The sequence below is a fragment of the Myotis daubentonii genome, chromosome 10 (genome assembly GCF_963259705.1).
Source record: "Myotis daubentonii chromosome 10, mMyoDau2.1, whole genome shotgun sequence".
NCBI classification, from domain to species: Eukaryota; Metazoa; Chordata; class Mammalia; order Chiroptera; family Vespertilionidae; genus Myotis; species Myotis daubentonii.
Genome location: NC_081849.1, coordinates 40666452 through 40684892, shown reverse-complemented (window position 1 = coordinate 40684892; position 18441 = coordinate 40666452). Strand labels below are relative to the sequence as shown.

Sequence of the window (18441 nt, the reverse complement as noted above, 5' to 3'; positions counted from 1 at the left end):
TCACATTTTATAGCATTGTAATATTAACTGTGATACCAATTAAATACAGTGTTTTACGTTTTTTAAAAATACAGCCTTGTTTGAATATCTCTCAGAAAAAAAAAACAACTTCTTTGTGGTCGGTGGGGCAAATATCATTATGGCATCAGATGATATATACTTACTTTTGTTAAGTCAATTTTCCAACATCCCGTAAGTCTTATGGCCACATAAAGGCCCGTCTTCTGATTCTTCCTTTCTTTGCCTGTCCTCATAATCCAAAAGTATTAATTATGTCAGTGGAAATATATCATTAAAATTTTTCTTTAATAATTTGAATTATATCCCAAAGTAAATATGCTGAGAAAGAAAATCATGTTTTTGAAGGAAAATGATATTGAGATGTAGAAGGATAGAGCACTAATGGACTAAAAGTGTCATTTCAAATTGACATTTAATCAAATGAAAACTAATCTTAATCAATATGTATTAACTATTTTCTTTTTTCCCTCATGCAAAGATTTATTTAAAACAGTTGAAAAAGTTTCATATACTTTTTTTCTCTGTTCATAATAGTTATTTGGGAGTAATGGAGAGGCCATTTTATTAGTTTAATCATGTTAAGTTTTCCTGTATCTTTTCCTCCCTGCTAGGAAAAGGAAGATGACAAATCAGACACGTCAAGTTCTCAACAGCCGAAAAGCCCACAAGGTCTAAGTGACACAGGATATTCTTCTGATGGCATATCAGGTTCACTTGGTGAAATCCCAAGTCTTATTCCAAGTGATGAAAAGGATTTGCTCAGGGGACTCAAAAAGGACTCGTTTTCGCAAGAAAGCAGCCCTCCCAGCCCCTCAGACTTGGCCAAGTTAGAAAGTACAGTCCTCTCCATTTTGGAAGCCCAGGCAAGTACACTTACTGAAGAAAAGTCAGAAGAGAAAACACGACCCCAAGAGGTTTCTCCTGAGCAGCCTAAGGAGGAGCAGAAAACTCAGAGCTTAGCTCAAACACTGGAAACTACAGTTTCAGAAGAGAAGCTCAAAGAGAGTCGAGAAGCAAAAGATACTTTTACAAAAGATGGCCAACAAGACACTCCTCCCAGAAAGGACCACAAAGAAAAGTCTGACTTTGTTGATGACATAGCTACAAGAAGACAGCCTTATGATTCAGTTGAAGACAGTAGTGAAAGTGAAAGCTCGCCTGTTCCACAAAGAAAGCGGAGAACTAGTGTCGGTTCATCAAGCAGTGATGAGTATAAACAGGAAGATAGCCAAGGATCAGGTGAAGAGGAGGACTTTATTAGAAAGCAAATCAGAGAAATGAGTGCTGATGAAGACGCTTCAGGTTCTGAGGACGATGAGTTCATTAGGAACCAACTCAAACAGATCAGTGGTATTATTGAGAGCCAGAAGAAGGAAGAAACAAAAGGAAAAGGGAAAGCAACAGCAGGGAAACACAAGCGACTGACTCGAAAAAGTAGCACAAGCTTTGAGGAAGATGCAGGGAGGCGCCATTCATGGCATGATGAAGATGATGAGACGTTTGACGAAAGTCCTGACATTAAATACAGAGAAACTAAAAGTCAGGAGAGTGAAGAACTTGTAGTTTCTGGAGGAGGAGGGCTGCGTCGATTTAAAACAATTGAACTCAATAGCACAATAGCAGATAAGTATTCTGCAGAGTCATCACAGAAAAAAACAGCTTTGTATTTTGATGAAGAGCCAGAATTAGAAATGGAAAGCCTGACAGACTCTCCAGAAGATAGGTCAAGGGGGGAAGGATCTTCTAGTCTTCATGCTTCTAGCTTCACTCCTGGCACATCCCCTACATCAGTGTCATCGCTGGATGAGGACAGTGACAGTAGCCCAAGTCACAAAAAAGGGGAGAGCAAGCAGCAACGCAAAGCTAGGCACAGGTCACATGGTCCTCTTTTACCGACTATTGAAGATTCTTCAGAGGAAGAAGAATTGAGAGAGGAAGAAGAATTATTGAAGGAGCAAGAAAAGCAGCGGGAATTAGAACAGCAACAAAGAAAAAGTTCTAGTAAAAAATCAAAGAAAGACAAAGATGAACTTCGAGCTCAGAGAAGGAGGGAAAGACCAAAGACACCACCCAGTAATCTCTCTCCTATTGAAGATGCATCTCCAACAGAAGAATTACGTCAGGCTGCAGAAATGGAGGAGCTCCATCGATCTTCTTGTTCTGAATACTCACCTAGCATAGAGTCAGATCCAGAGGGTTTTGAAATAAGCCCAGAAAAAATAATTGAAGTGCAAAAAGTTTATAAATTGCCCACAGCTGTGTCTCTATACTCACCAACAGATGAGCATTCTGTTATGCAGAAAGAAGGTGGCCAAAAGGCATTAAAAAGTGCTGAGGAGATGTATGAAGAAATGATGCATAAAACCCAAAAATACAAAGCTTTTCCAGCTGCAAATGAACGAGAGGAAATGTTTGAAAAGGAGCCTTTGTATGGTGGGATGCTAATAGAGGATTACATTTATGAGTCTTTAGTAGAGGACACATACAATGGTTCAGTCGATGACAGTCTGCTAACAAGGCAAGAAGATGAAAATGGATTTATGCAGCAGAGAGGGAGAGAGCAAAAAACAAGACTTCCAGAACATATTTATGATGATCCTATGCAGAAAATTACAGACCTCCAGAAAGAGTTTTATGAGTTAGAAAGCTTACATTCTGTTGTGCCTCAAGAAGATGTTGTTTCAAGTTCTTATATCATCCCAGAAAGCCACGAGATAGTAGATCTGGATAGTATGGTAACTTCTACCAGTGAAGAAAAAAAGTTACTAGATGCTGATGCTGCCTATGAAGAACTCATGAAGAGGCAACAGATGCAGTTAACACCGGAATCCAGTCCAACCCAGCCCCCCATCAGGGACGACATGACAGAGTCCACTATGGACTTTGATAGGTTGCCCGATGAATCTTTGACATCAAGTATTCTTTCAGGAGCATCTCTTACAGATTCAACCAGCAGTGCAACACTCTCTATTCCAGATGTCAAAATAACCCAACATTTTTCAACAGAGGAAATTGAAGATGAATATATAACTGATTACACAAGAGAAATTCAAGAGATAATTGCCCATGAATCACTGATTTTGACCTACTCTGAGCCTTCAGAAAGTGCTACATCTGTCCCACCCTCTGACACACCTTCCCTCACATCATCTGTTTCTTCGGTTTGTACCACAGATAGCTCCTCACCCATTACTACTCTGGATAGCATAACTACAGTTTATACAGAGCCAGTAGACATAGTAACTAAATTAGAAGATCCTGGGGATATTTCTTCATCAACATATTTTCAAGGCAGCATCATAGACTACCCAGAAGAAATAAGCATATCTTTAGATCAGACTACTATACCAGATGGCAGACGTAGTACTGATCATATTGCAATTTCCTTATCTGACATGACACCTTCTATCTTAGAATCTGAAGAACCTAAACCCAAGGGGCTAATTGCTGACACTGTTTCCACTGACTTACCTGTATCTGAAAAGGACTCAGTGAAGAAAGCCAAGAAGGAAACTGGGAATGGAATTATTTTGGAAGTTTTGGAAGCTTACAGAGATAAAAGGAAGGATTCTGAGGCGGAACTAGCTAAAACTAGCTTATCTGAAACCGTGTTTGATCAGCCACCTTCTGGAATAGCCTTTCCAATGAAGGAGCAAGTTTCAACTGCATGCTTTGTATCTGGAGAGATCTTTGGTCAAGCAAAACCTGCATCTCAGTTACCATCTGGCGGTCCTTCTGTTTCCTCTCTTCCAACTAAAACACACCCATTCCTACGAAGTTCTTCTTTGGACACATCAGCTCAACCTCCTCCTCCACCTCCACCTCCACCTCCTCCCCCTCCCCCTCCTCCTCCTCCTCCTCCTCCTCCACCACTTCCTCCACCAACCTCACCTAAACCTGCTATTCATCCTAAGAAAAAGTTAACAGTTACAGTTCCAGTGACTCTAACTATGACAGCTGCATCTCTGGTTGACACTGTTACTACTATAGAGACCACAGCTGTTCCAAGGAGTAATGGATTACCTATAACAAAAATTTGTACCACTGCACCTCCTCCAGTTCCTCCTAAGCCATCTTCCATTCCATCTAGGCTTGTATTTACCCACAGACCAGAGCCAAGCAAACCTCCCATTGCCCCTAAACCGCCCATTACTCAGCATCCAGGAACTACACAAAAACCAACAGATACACACCCCAAACCAACAGGTTTATCTTCAAATATGACATTGAATTTAGTCACTACAGCGGATTATAAATTGCCTTCCCCTACTTCCCCACTTTCTCCTCACTCTAATAAGTCCTCACCAAGATTTTCCCTCATGGAAACTTACGTGGTTATCACATTGCCATCTGAACCTGGGACCCCAACAGACTCTTCTAGTCAAGCAATTACCAGTTGGCCCCTGGGATCACCTCTCAAGCATACAATTGCCACTGAACCTGTATTTTCTGTAGTTCCTCCTGTGACAGCTGCAGAAATGTCATATTCATCAGAACGGAGCCTGTACATCTCAGGGGCTTTGGAGACATTTTCTGCTATCCCTGTCACAACACTATCTTCATGTCAAGCAGCCCCAATTTCAGTTACACAGTTTCCTACAATTGAAGTTTCTAAGGCTGAGATTTCAGCAACCAGAAGTACAGTCCCTAGTGTTGGTCTCAGCAGCGTCTCTGTACCAATTCCTCCGGAGCCTCTTGCTTTAGATACCCTACATTTAGAAAAGCATCAGCATAAAGAAAATGGAAAGTTGCAACTTCTCGGTGATGCCATCGATTTGCGTACAGCACCAAAAGTAGAAGTGAAAGTGACTGAAAAATGTATGGATCTTTCTGCTTCTGCAATGGATGTGAAAAGACAGACCACAACAAAAGAAGCCTATGGGAGACAAATCAGTGCTGTCCAACCCTCCATTATAAATCTCAGTGCAACTTCATCAGTAGTGACTCCGATATCCCTGGTCACTGAGGCAGTGACCACCGTCATGTGCACAGCTAGTGCAAGTTACACTGCAGGCACAGAAAGCCTAGTGAGTATAGAACATGCGACAGCAACCCCACTTCAGCTCACTACATCAAAGCATACCGAGCCCCCTTACAGGATACCAAGTGGCCAGTCCTTCCCTACAGTTAAGCAGGAAGCACCAATAAACTTATCTTTAAGCACTTCAGCACAGGCAATGACACTGGCTACTACTAAGCCTATTACTGTGCCTCCTGTTGGTGTCACAAATGGATGGACTGATAGCACCACATCCCAGGGCATCACTGATGGAGAGGCAGTGGATCTCAGTACAACAAAGTCGCATAGAACTGTTGTAACAATGGATGAATCTACTTCAAGTGTGGTGACCAAAATAATAGAGGATGATGAAAAACCTGTTGATCTGACTGCAGGGAGAAGAGCTGTGTGCTGTGATGTAGTTTACAGGTTACCTTTTGGAAGGAGCTGCACAGCACAGCAGCCTGCAACTACTCTTCCTGAGGATCGGTTTGGTTATAGGGATGACCACTATCAGTATGACCGATCAGGGCCATATGGTTACAGAGGGGTTGGGGGAATGAAGCCTTCCATGTCTGACACTAATTTAGCAGAAGCTGGACATTTTTTCTATAAAAGTAAGAATGCTTTTGGTTATTCAGGAGAAACTGATGCAGCAGTAGATCTAACTTCAGGGAGAAGTTCTACAGGTCAGTATGAGGTCGCTGCAGACCTTTCCTTGAAATATCATTATGGTGTTCCTCATCTCATTTCAGGATGAAAATGTGGCCCCTTTTTCCATTTTGTTACTTTTTCTCTTTCTTTGAATATTTTGGCAACATATTTTGGAGTACATGTGCGCTTTTATTTCTTCATTTTTAAAATTTATTCTGCCCAAAGTCACCTGCATGTGCCTGCATGTTCAACATTGCTTTTCTTCGGCATCTAATTAGGTTAACCAGTGAATTTGCATGTGGTTCCATTCATTATGTTCATCAAGATTGAGAGCTCTTTCAAATCCCCAAAGCATCATTCATTCTTGGAACTGGACTATAACTCTGCCCTGTATTTCAGGTGAGGTAATGGATTACTCAAGCAAGACTGCAGGTCCATATCCAGAAACACGTCAAGTCATTTCAGGAATTGGGATTAGTACCCCACAGTATTCCACAGCGAGAATGACTCCACCTCCAGGATCTCAGTATGGTGTGGGGAGTGTTTTGAGGTCAACCAATGATGTTGTCTATTCTTCAGAGGCAACTCCAATTCCCTCCACATTTGCTATCACCACACAACCTGGCTCCATTTTCAGTACTACTATGAGGGATCTGTCTGGTGTGCACACAACTGATGGAGTAACTTCATTATCCACCCTGCACCAGAGCCAGCCAATGCCTAGATCATATTTCCTCACAACAGGTGCATCTGAAACAGACATTGTAGTAACTGGTATTGATATCAATGCCAGTCTGCAAACTATTGCTATGGAAACTCTCACCACTGAGACAATAGACTCAGGTCCCACGTTAACCACAGCATCTGAAGTGTTTTCTGAAGTGGCGGGAGATGAAAGTGCTCTTTTAACAGTCCCCGAAGAAGATAAACAACAACAGCAGCTAGACTTAGAGCGTGAGCTCTTGGAGCTGGAGAAAATTAAGCAACAGCGTTTTGCTGAGGAATTGGAGTGGGAGCGTCAGGAAATTCAAAGGTTCCGAGAACAGGAAAAGATGATGGTTCAAAAAAAGCTGGAGGAACTGCAGTCCATGAAGCAGCACCTTCTCTATCAGCAGGAAGAAGAGCGTCAAGCCCAGTTCATGATGAGGCAGGAGACGTTAGCTCAGCAGCAGTTACAGCTGGAGCAGATCCAGCAGCTGCAGCAAAAGCTTCACCAGCAGCTAGAGGAGCAGAAGATTCGCCAGATCTACCAGTACAACTATGATCCCTCTGGAACTGCCTCGCCACAAACCACGACAGAGCAGGGGATGTTGGAAGGGCAGTATGCTGCCCCAGAAGGCGGTCAGTTTTGGGCAGCTGAGGATGCAACCACCACAGCCTCAGCCGTTGTGGCGATTGAAATCCCACAAAGCCAAGGATGGTACACAGTTCAGTCTGATGGTGTTACTCAGTACATTGCCCCACCCGGCATTCTGAGTACAGTTTCAGAAATACCTTTAACAGACGTTGTTGTAAAAGATGAAAAACAACCCAAAAAGAGAAGTTCTGGAGCTAAAGTCCGTGGACAGTATGATGAGATAGGGGAAAATATGGCAGAGGACCCCCGCTGTTTTAAAAAAATAGTAGACAGCGGTGTACAAACTGATGATGAAGATGCAGCAGATCGGAGTTATGCAAGTAGGAGAAGGAAAACTAAAAAGAGTGTTGATACAAGTGTCCAAACTGATGATGAAGATCAGGATGAATGGGACATGCCTACTAGATCAAGGAGAAAAACTCGTGTAGCAAAGTATGGTGATGGCACCACAGAGGCTGAGAAGACCAAACCCCTTTCCAAAGTCTCCAGCATAGGCGTTCAGACAGTGGCAGAGATATCTGTGCAAACGGAACCAGTGGGAACCATACGAACACCTTCGATACGGGCGCACTTGGATGCCAAGGTAGAAATAATTAAACACATTTCAGCACCTGAAAAGACTTACAAAGGGGGCAGTTTAGGATGTCAAACAGAAGCAGATTCAGAAACACAGAGTCCTCAATATTTGAGTGCCACATCTCCACCCAAAGACAAGAAACGCCCAACACCTTTAGAGATTGGTTACTCATCTCACCTTCGGCCAGATTCCACACTACAGCTGGCTCCTTCCCCACCCAAATCTCCAAAAGTCCTTTATTCACCCATCTCACCACTTTCACCAGGCAAAGCCTTAGAATCAGCCTTTGTACCTTATGAAAAACCCCTCCCTGATGATATAAGCCCACAGAAAGTACTGCATCCAGACATGGCTAAAGTTCCCCCAGCGAGTCCTAAGACAGCCAAGATGATGCAGCGGTCCATGTCTGACCCCAAGCCTCTGAGTCCAACAGCAGACGAAAGTTCCAGGGCTCCTTTTCAGTATACCGAGGGCTACACGGTAAGAGTGATTCTTTTCAGTTAGAAGACAATGGATGAGTTGATGCTAACCATGTGTTTGCAGACTTTAGGAAGCCCTACAGCCCCTGGTACCTTGGGAACCTAATCCACAATTCCAGTGAGTATCATTTCATTAGTGATTTGAGGAAAAAATAGGAATGTATACATTCCCACAAAAAGAAATATACTATTTTGTGAGGCAAGATGAGAAAGAAGTTTATTATTTTATGACAATGAGATGGAAAGTTTTGTTCTCATCTTGAAATCTCCCAAGCATTCATTGTAGACTGTGATTTCAGTGAATATAATTAATATTCACGGTTTGAACATATGACATAAACAGATAAGACAAAGGATGGCCATAAATTTAGACCCATGGATATTGGAATTTTTAATGGGAACGTCTTTGGAAATTATCTAGTTAGTCTCTTCTTCCTCAAGCCAGAATGTTTTCATAAAAGCAACCCAAAAAGAGAAGTTCTGGAGCTAAAGTCCATGGACAGTACGATGAGATAGGGGAAAATATGGCAGAGGATCCCCACTGTTTTAAAAATAGAGTACACAGTGGTGTGCAGGCTGATGACGAAGATTCAGCAGATTGGAGTTGAGCAAGTAGGAAAAGGAAAACTGAAAAGAGTATTGATACAGGTGTCCAAACTGATAACTAGGACATTTACTGCTCAAAAGAGAACATTTCTAGGGCAGGCTGATGAAATTGTAATGTAATGTTCATAGTTCATCCACACTTACTTTGTTTCTGGCAACCAGTTTAATATAATCTCAGGTAAGCTTTAGTCCTGGTGCTTATAAAAGCAAAAAGATGTATGTTTCTTTGAATAATAGATACTAATAATTACTAATTATTTAGAAATATATAGGTATGCTTCAAAGGGAAAAGAACATATATAGATATTTGGGATGCATTTGTGAAGATCTCAATAGCTAATAATAAGAAACGTTTATAATCAGCAATAAAAGCAGACATATCCTACTTAAAATCTAATATATATTTCTTTAAAAGGTTATTGATAAATATGATAATTCAGTTTAAAAGTTGCCTTTAGTGCACTGGCCTTGTTGATAATCTAAACTGATATCTCCTTTGCTTAAAATGTCACTCCCACTTTATTTTTATGTAGACATCTGAAATACTGAACACCAGTTGAACTAAATTTAGCTAAGACATGAGGAACTAAGCCCAGAATAGTCTACTGACTTTATCATAGTTCCTTAATAAAGTGAAAACCTGGCCAGAATTAGAATATTAAACTCTGCACTTTATAGTCTTACCCATATTTGTCTCTTCTGATACTTACTGGATGTTTTTAATATTCTTTTTACTAATTCAATATCGTGCTTGGTGTCTGTCTTTCTATCTTGTCATTTCCTCTGCTCTTTCTAAAATTCCAGTTTAAATTCCTCTTATTCATTTTAAAATTTATTCTTGTTTGTATTCAGTCATTATCTCATTCATTCATTGCTCTTTTTCCAGACACTCTGGAAAACTAAAAATAAAGGATGAACCTGAGAGGCAGTGGTCGGTCATGCCTAATCTCCTACCGCTGAGATAATTTTGTTCTTCTTGCCTATGTATTGTATTAGTTTGCCAAGGCTCTCATAACAAAGTATCATGGGCTGCTGACTTGAACAACAAAAGTTTGTCACAGTTCTAGAGTCTAAATGTCTAAAATCAAGGCGTCGGTTGGGTTGATTCATTCTGGGGGCTGTTACACGGCTCTCTCCTAGCTTCTGCTAGCTTCTAGCATTCCTTGTCTCATAGGTGATGGTCTCCCTGTATCTCTTCACATTGTATTCCCTCTCTGTGTGTCACTCTTTGTGTTAAATTTCCCCTCTTTATAAGGACAACAGTCCTACTGACTAGGTCCCACACTAATGATCTTGATTTAAATTGATTACCTTAGCAAATTCTGTTTCTAAGTAGTTTCACATTCTGAGGTATTAGGGACTAGGGCTACAACATATATTTTTGGGGGGTGGGAGGGAGGAAAGCACAATTCAAGCCATAGCACACGTGAAAGCACTATGCGTTTTGTTTGTTCACAAGCAAATGTTGACTGTTTTTCAGGTGTGTGTGTGGTTTTTTTTTCTCCTCTTTCCCTACACAATTTTTTTTTTCTTAGTGACGATTTCACAGCTTTATTGGAAAGCTTTATTATTTTTTCATTGTGGGTAAAATCATTTGTGTTGTGCAACCTGGGACATCAGAGGTTTAAATTGTATTCTATTCCCATTCAACTCTGTGGCATAAGAAACTTTTAACTCTAATATGGTTTTATCATGATAGACTTGTGGTCGCATCTTTACACAGAAGTTCCAAGGCAGGAACATATATTGTCTAGTTGGTGTTCCACTGGCATTTGAGCTCTGGCAAACCAAGATATCATATACATTTGATTGATTAAAATTAGCATTAACATAAAATTATAAAATATTAGACACAATGGGCATCACTAGAGCGGAGCGTTATCTCAGACCATTTTATTGAATTATGTAATAATTCCTCAATGTCTGAAAGAGGTGAGTGCTATCCTTTTTCTAGACCCCTTCAGCCTGGTATTAAAATCACAGCCCCATAGCCAAATTCTATTTTTTTACAACATTTTTGTAACCAAACAGGTCTTGTAACCTTCCTTTTACAAATAAAAATTTTTAGCTCTGAGTAAAGATGGAAAAAAATACCACCTTTTCTCTTAAGTCCTATAATTTGCGCCCTGGGAAAATTCCCAACAGGTACAGCTAAACCAAAATCAGAATTTATTCCTTCCCATGGTTAAACTTGCTACTTAGCTATGATTGATAGTAATGTGTTTTCATTATGATTTAGAAAAATCACAGGAATCAGTATGGTATCAAATGAAAGGTAGTATGTAAACTTTTAACAGTAGAACTCTTTTTTTCAAATGAAATGTTTTATGGAAGCCAAAGAGTTAAAAAGGGGTGGAAACTAGTGTAGAGTGATCAAATACCTATCTATAATGATTAAATGAAGTAACATAACCCTCCATCTACTAAGTCTGGCAATTGTATCCAATAAATTTGGTTCCCTTTCCTCTGATTGGCATGTGGCCATATTTGTATGTCCTCAACAGAAATTTGTCAACTCTCACTAAAGAGCTTTACTTTAAGGATCGGTAGAAATAACTCTCAAATCTCCTACTAACTGTGTGCCTTTCATATTCGGTGGGTATATAATGCTGCTTCTCCAGAAATTTCAGATTCCTATTCTCTATAACCATTTTTAATTTACTCTTTTGCATCATGAGGCCTTCCTTAACTCTCCAGTTGAAAACCACCATCCTTTTTAACAGTCTGTCATTATGCACTTCTTGATTTGCCTGCATTATGACATATCATCGTCAAAAATATTGTTTGTTCCTTTGCAAATTTGTCTTTCTTTTCCCACTAGAATTTATGGGTGAGAGTTTTTTTAAAATATATTTTATTGATTTTTTACAGAGAGGAAGAGAGAGGAATAGAGAGTTAGAAACATCAATGAGAGAGAAACATCCATCAGCTGCCTCCTGCACATCACCTACTAGGGATGTACCCGCAACCTAGGTACATGCCCTTGACCAGAATCAAACTCTGGACCCTTCAGTCCGCAGGCTGACGTTCTATCCACTGAGCCAAACCGGTTAGGGCAAGGGTTTTTGGTTTTTATGTTCTCTGTTATATCCCCTGTGCCTAGGAAGATGCTTGATTCATAGCTAGGTTCTCCATAACAATAAATTAATGTGATGAATTAGTGAGTGAATGGACCTCTTTACCCATCAAACTGCTTCTCACTCCCACATATAATAAAAAAATAAAAGCAAAGCAAATAAAATCCTATTCATCCTCGCACTGCACTTTTTGTGTAATTCTGTTACAGTTGTTTCCCTTTGCTTTCTCCTCTGTGTTTTTCTTCCATTTGCTAAATGAGTGACGCTTCATTTTCTCAAATTTATTTCAATCCAGTATTTATGTATGTATCTGTGGGTTAGCTCTAGCATCACATCTGTAGAATTTTTATAAACTAGAGCACAAAATGTGTTTCTTATGCCCTTTCTCTTTCTTCTACACAATGAAACTGATTATATCATTAACCTCAGAAGATCAATGACTCGGAGAAGGAAGGTTAATAATATAGCATGTTCTTAACAAAATCAGAGGAGAAAGTGACGTTATCCATTGGGAGAAACAGCAGTGTGAATTTAGATAATTTGAAGCTTGAATGGATCTAATTCATTCCAAGATTTCTCTGTCTTAAAAAAAATAATATTTTTGAATGATTTCTCTGTTTTAAAAAGCATATATTTCATAAATAGCACATATTTTGTCTATGACACACACCACTTTTTTTTTACTAAAATGAGCTGCATTTCAAATGTTATCACCTTTACAAGGTCTTAAAAATACATAGACTGTTAAGTGTTAAGCTGATTTGTCCGTCCCTTAGACTTAATGTACAAGTTTAGTGCTTTTTTAGTTATTGGCAAATTCCTTATTAAAAAATATTTTATTCTAGAGTTTAAACCAGAATTCTATTGCTAAGCAGTTAGAATTCATGAGGTGATTTTTACAAGAATATTTTGCTTCACTGATTCTTGTTTTGATAGCTATTTTTAATATTTTTGGAACCATTTCATGTCTGTTTCTAAGAGTAATTTCCATAACCTAAATCGAGAAGTTTTATTTCTGTCAATTTTATTTCTGTCAGAATGTACAGTTTAAGAATAATTACTATGATGTCCAAGTGTGATTTGAAGAAAAATTTTTATTAGGTATTATTTTTCATTACTATCTTTGAAAATCAATGTAAGAAATCCTTCTATTAAAACTGATTATGATGAAAACACCTGTTTTATAATGGTGGTATTTACGTATGTCAGAAAGACTAATGATTATGGTCTAAAAATTTGTGAAAGCTTGAGGTTTAAGGTACATAGTGGCATAGTCTAATAGTTGCTAGACATTTTTCTATCATAGTATTCACCATCAAAATATACATTTATAATAGACATCTATACATATAAAGGGTGTCCCAAAATTCACACAAGAAGTAATTTTGATAGATAACACAGGTTTATAATTAAAAATTGTAAAGTTTTTATTGATTCATAAAGTATACAGTATAGGGTTGTGTATGGAATAGCATATCGGTTAAATGGCCTCCACGGCTTTGCTGGCACATACACACTCTTTTGTTGAAATTTCCTGTGACTGTTTTGCATAAATGTGGCTGAATTTCAATGAGGCTCATTTTCATCTCGATGGCTTGGTTAATCGACAAAATTGTCGCATTTGGGGTTCAGAAAATCCACGAGTGATTGTTGAGAAACAAATGCACCCACAACGTGTCACCGTTTGGTGCGGATTTTGGGTGGAGGCCTCATCAGACCATTCTTCTTCGGAAATGCGGCTGCTCGGGCAATAACAAAAGAGTGTGTCTGTGCCAGCAAAGCCGTGGGGGCCATTTACCCGACATGCTATTCCATACATAACCCTATACTGTATACTTTATTAATCAATAAAAAATTTCAATTTTTAATTATAAACCTGTGTTTTCTATCAAAATTACTTCTTGCATGAATTTTGGGACACCTTTTACATACATACATATAATAAACGTACATAAAATACTTACTGCTTTTATAGCATCATATAACTAATAAAATATTTTCATATGCGGTTGCTTGTTTGAGATCCAAACCACTTATGTTTTGTAGTCTCTATGTTTATTTTCACTCCATATTTTAAAGATGAGGAACCTGAAGTCTAAGCCAATGTTCTTTTTATCCCCAGACAACATTTGCATCAAGTGAGGTCCCACTATTTAACAATTACTATATTTTTTATAGTAATGTTCTTTATCTTGAATTATGTGCAGAGTTTGAATTAGGAGAGCAATAGAACAAGAGTGGTGAATTAAACTGATTCTTACATGAACTGACTAAATAAACTGAGGTCGTGTAGCCTGAAGCTATACACAACAACAAGGATTTTTATCTATTTTGTTTTGATCTCAAGAATTAGTTAAAACTGTTAAAATATTAACCTCAGTGGTTGAAAACTATATAACGAATTATTAAGCTAGATTATAGAACTGCTATATTAGTATTTTGGGGTTTAAAAAAATTTATGAGATGGCAAATAGAAACACAGTTTTGTGAAAAACAATATATAATGCTCCTGAGGGAAAAAAATATCAGTAAAAATCGAAGAGTTGCCGAAACCGGTTTGGCTCAGTGGATAGAGCGTCGGCTTGCGGACTGAAGGGTCCCGGGTTTGATTCCCGTCAAGGGCATGTACCTGGGTTGCGGGCATATCCCCAGTAGGAGATGTGCAGGAGGCGGCTGATCGATGTTTCTCTCTCATCGATGTTTCTAACTCTCTATGTCTCTCCCTTCCTCTCTGTAAAAAATCAATAAAATATATTTAAAAAAAAAAATCGAAGAGTTGAAGCTAATGGGGATTGATTACACTCATCAGTCCTGCTCCTCTGTCTCCCTCCGCAAGAGAATGTTTAAAATAAGTCTATGAAAAAATATTTGGGCTCTCTGATAAATTATTTTATCTACATAAATAAATTATTATTATTAGGTTGGACCAAATTTTAATTTTTTATCTATTAGGTAGTGTATTTTAGCATGATAGAGACAAGGCAAGTCCTCATTTGTTTTGTTTTTTTTTGTTTGTTTTTTTTTCTGATAAAACAGCCCTAAATCACAGACCTGAGTTTCCAGAAATAGGGGCTACTTGTATGGCTAAGTCATTTCCTTCTTTGACTCTAAATGAAATCTATACTTAAAGTAATAATTAATGTTAATTGTTGATAGTTTTATAATACTTCATAAAGATGACATCACAACATTAATTCTCCTCTTGACATCAATAAGTATGCATTTCTTCAGTGTGTCATAGGTATTCAAATGAAAAAAATGTTTCTAACAATACAGCAATATTATTGTAATTTTTAAAAAGCATTTTTGTTGGTGATTTCAACCAGTTCTTCCCTTTATGGCAGGAGCTGATGCCTATAAGTACTCAAATGCAGAACAGTCATTAAGCTTAGGTTTCACTAATTATCCAGTTGGAAATTCCTCATCACCCATCCAAGTATACCTCTATTCTTTTTTTAAAAATTTTTTATTGATTAAGTTATTACATAGCCTCTATTCTCATGTAATTGAATGTATAGAATTGATAATTGAAAAAGAAGTTAACCTCTTAAATATATAGGTTATATATATTTATTATCATGTTTATATTAACCCATGAGCTTTATCTTTTAGAAGACTATATTTCTTGCCACTTAGTTTAATTGCTATCTTTTATCCATTGTTAATGGTATTGTCTTCTAAAGAGCCAAATGGTTTGGCAGTTTATATTGAATAAGGGCCATGGTCAAGTACTTTACAAGAAAATTTAATTTAGGGGATCTATTTTACATAATTTGGGTTTATGAAGGTGAAATATTTCATTCACTGCAAACATATGTGATAAAAGCAACTTTGAATTATTTTAATGTCATGTTCCAGTTTGTGTTCTAATCCATAGGATAATCAATGAGAGAGAAACAAATAAAAAACAAAGACTCTGACTTTTGTGATTAGGCATTTCAAGAGTCTGAATGTAAAGTACCTATTTATTATCTCAGGGTAATTTAGAAAGACTTTGCACCACTATTGAAATGGTCATTATATTTCCCATAGCTTTTGATAAGTAGTTATTAAATGGTTTCTCAGAATGCTAAAGTTAAACTTCTTCTGATGAGCGATTGCCAATGAGAAAATATTGAAGCATTGGAGTCACTACAGTCTTTCTTATGGATCAATAATTTGGTCTAAAAATGGAATAATTCACAGGCAGGCAGTACTACAATATTCAGCCTGCTGGAGCATAAGAAATGACTTGCTGTAAAGAAAAAAGGGAAGGTACTTTATACTTTTGGTTTACATTTATGTTTTAGGATAAGTTTTAATGTTAATTCTTGGAAATTTTTATTAACTTTATTATTCTACCTCAGATTGCCTGCATGAACCATTTAACACATTTCCTGATAAAGGGAGATAGTTATTATTTCTCGGTAAGGCTATTAGAACTGTAACGATTTTTTGACCTTGAAGAAGGAACCAGCATTAGATAGTTGTTCATAGCATTCGGTATCCCAGTCCAGCAGCACCCCTAAAAGTTAATTGAGGAAATAGCCGGTATCTGTGTTCATTTTCCAGTGAGCCGATCTGTTATTTCAATTCTTAGGCTATTATGTTTTCATAGGCTTTGGGTTGTCAATGCTTTTAAATTGCTTCTTTGTTTCTATTTATGCTTACGGGTCATCAAGCCTTCTTTCTGCCTAGCTAAGAGCACATAGGCAAAATATGTTTTGCTGCTTCGATAAATTTTTGAAGTCATAACTACAAAAAGAGTTATTTTAAACTTAGTAATGATAATGACATTAGGAGACTAAAAGGAAGAGAAAAGGTCATTGTTACCTTCAAGCATTTTCTTTTCTCCTAGAAAAAAAATAATCAAGAAAAAGGTATGTTGAATGAAGCAACAAACATCTGTATTCTTACATAGCAGTGCGTCTTTCAAATGAAAATATATTATCTGCATATCACTAAGATAAAGATATTTCTTCCACCAATTTTTATTTCTTCCTCTGAGTCTACCCCAGTTTTTTTATGACAAACTAGAGGCCCAGTGCACAAGAATTTGTACACTCAGTGGGGGTGGGGGTCCCTCAGCACAGCCTGTGCCCTCTCACAGTCTAGGACCTCTTGGGGATGACCACCTGCTGGCATAGGCCCGATCCCTGGGGGGAATGGGCCTAAGCTGGCAGTCAGACATCCCTCTGGCAGCCGGGAGCCCTCAGGGGATATCCACTTGCAAGTGGGGAGCAGGCCTAAGCTGCAGTCGGACATCCTTAGCGCTGCTGAGGAGGCAGGAGAGGCTCCCACCACCACCGCTGTGCTGGCAGCCAGATAGTTGTTGAAAAACTTTGTTCAGGATTCCAACCCTGCTTTTGTCACCTTTTACTTTTGCCCTCGTCCATCTTTAACAATTCACAGTGTTTCTTCTGTCATCACTCTCAATTTTTATTTTCTTATTACTTCTGGCATTGTCCTTTTTCATTCTTCCCTAATAGTATTTCTAGTTTCAGTCCACAGTTCATCTGGCTCTTGGTCAATTGAGTGTAACAGTGCAAATATGTTTTTATGTGGACTTTAAGTCCATTAGGAATGTTATTTACATTATATTTTGACACTGTGATTCTTTTAGTGCTCTAATGTTGTGTAGTAACAGTTTATAGTCAATACCACAATCTGCTCCTGGTCTTATTTTGGCAGAGAGAATACAGTTTTTCCATCTCCTGCTTCCAATTACATAGTCTATTTGATTTTGGTATTGGCCATCTGGTGAAGTTCATGTATACAGTCATCTGCTCAGTTGTTTGAAGCATGTGCTTGTGATGGGCAAGTCTTGCTTCATAGAAATCCACAAGCTGATTCCTGCTTCATTTCTGACCCTTAGTCCAAATTTTCAGTAACATTTGATTCTGCTTATTTTCTACTTTTGCATTCCATTCACCTATAATTATTAGTATGTCTTGTTTTGGTGTGCGATCAATTTCTTCTGTAATACTTACTTAAAAGCTTTTCATTTGAACTTTAGCCTCTGTAGTTGGAACATAGATCTGATGCGTATTCAGATGATGCGTATACTAATAGATTAACCTAAAAGTTAGATTGATACACAATTTGGTCAGACCTTACCATTGTAGCCCCTAACTGCCTATGCTAAATCTTGCATAAGTCTTAAAGCCACTTCATTTCTATTAAAGAATTATTGCTGACATTTTCAAGAAATAGATACTATAATAACAATCAGTTAATCATCTTTAATAATATCTACCATTTATTGTATCCTTTTTTCTAGGCTTTTAAGAAAAATAGCCCCAATTAAAAAAATTTTAATCATTAGGTTCCCAAGTAAAAATCATTTGCTACCAATAAGGGTCATAGGGGACTTCCCAGTGTCTTTGGGTGGTCACTATAAAAATCTGGCCATTTTTTTTACAGGAACATTGAATAATTTTGCCCATTATTAACAACCTATAAATTACCTCCATTTCTTGAAAACACCTCAAAGACTGGGCCTTCTTACCCGGTAGGAACTGATTAATGAGAGCAGTTATTATTTCATATACAAAGACAACTTGGAGTAGTAAGCCAGCTTCTAAAAAATGTCATGCTCTTAATTGATCAGTAAGTTGAACATGTGGAGTGATTTTAGAAGGGTATGGAACCTAATGCCTCTGATATAATTCCAGTGCATGGTATTTCTGCAT

At 38.1% G+C, this 18441-nt stretch overlaps 1 protein-coding gene across 7 annotated transcripts in view; it reads left to right on the top strand.

Moving 5' to 3' along the window:
* PCLO (piccolo presynaptic cytomatrix protein) overlaps positions 1–18441 on the top strand; it is a 285323-nt gene that overhangs the window by 130347 nt on the left and 136535 nt on the right. For all 7 annotated transcript variants that reach the window (XR_009454731.1, XM_059712170.1, XM_059712171.1 and 4 more), the window contains exons 5-6: positions 633–5709; positions 6074–8088. Coding sequence is in view for 6 of the 7 variants with exons in the window: in XM_059712170.1 (XP_059568153.1) it covers positions 633–5709; positions 6074–8088 (7092 nt within the window). In the remaining variant the exon portion in view is untranslated. The remainder of the gene's footprint in view (positions 1–632; positions 5710–6073; positions 8089–18441) is intronic.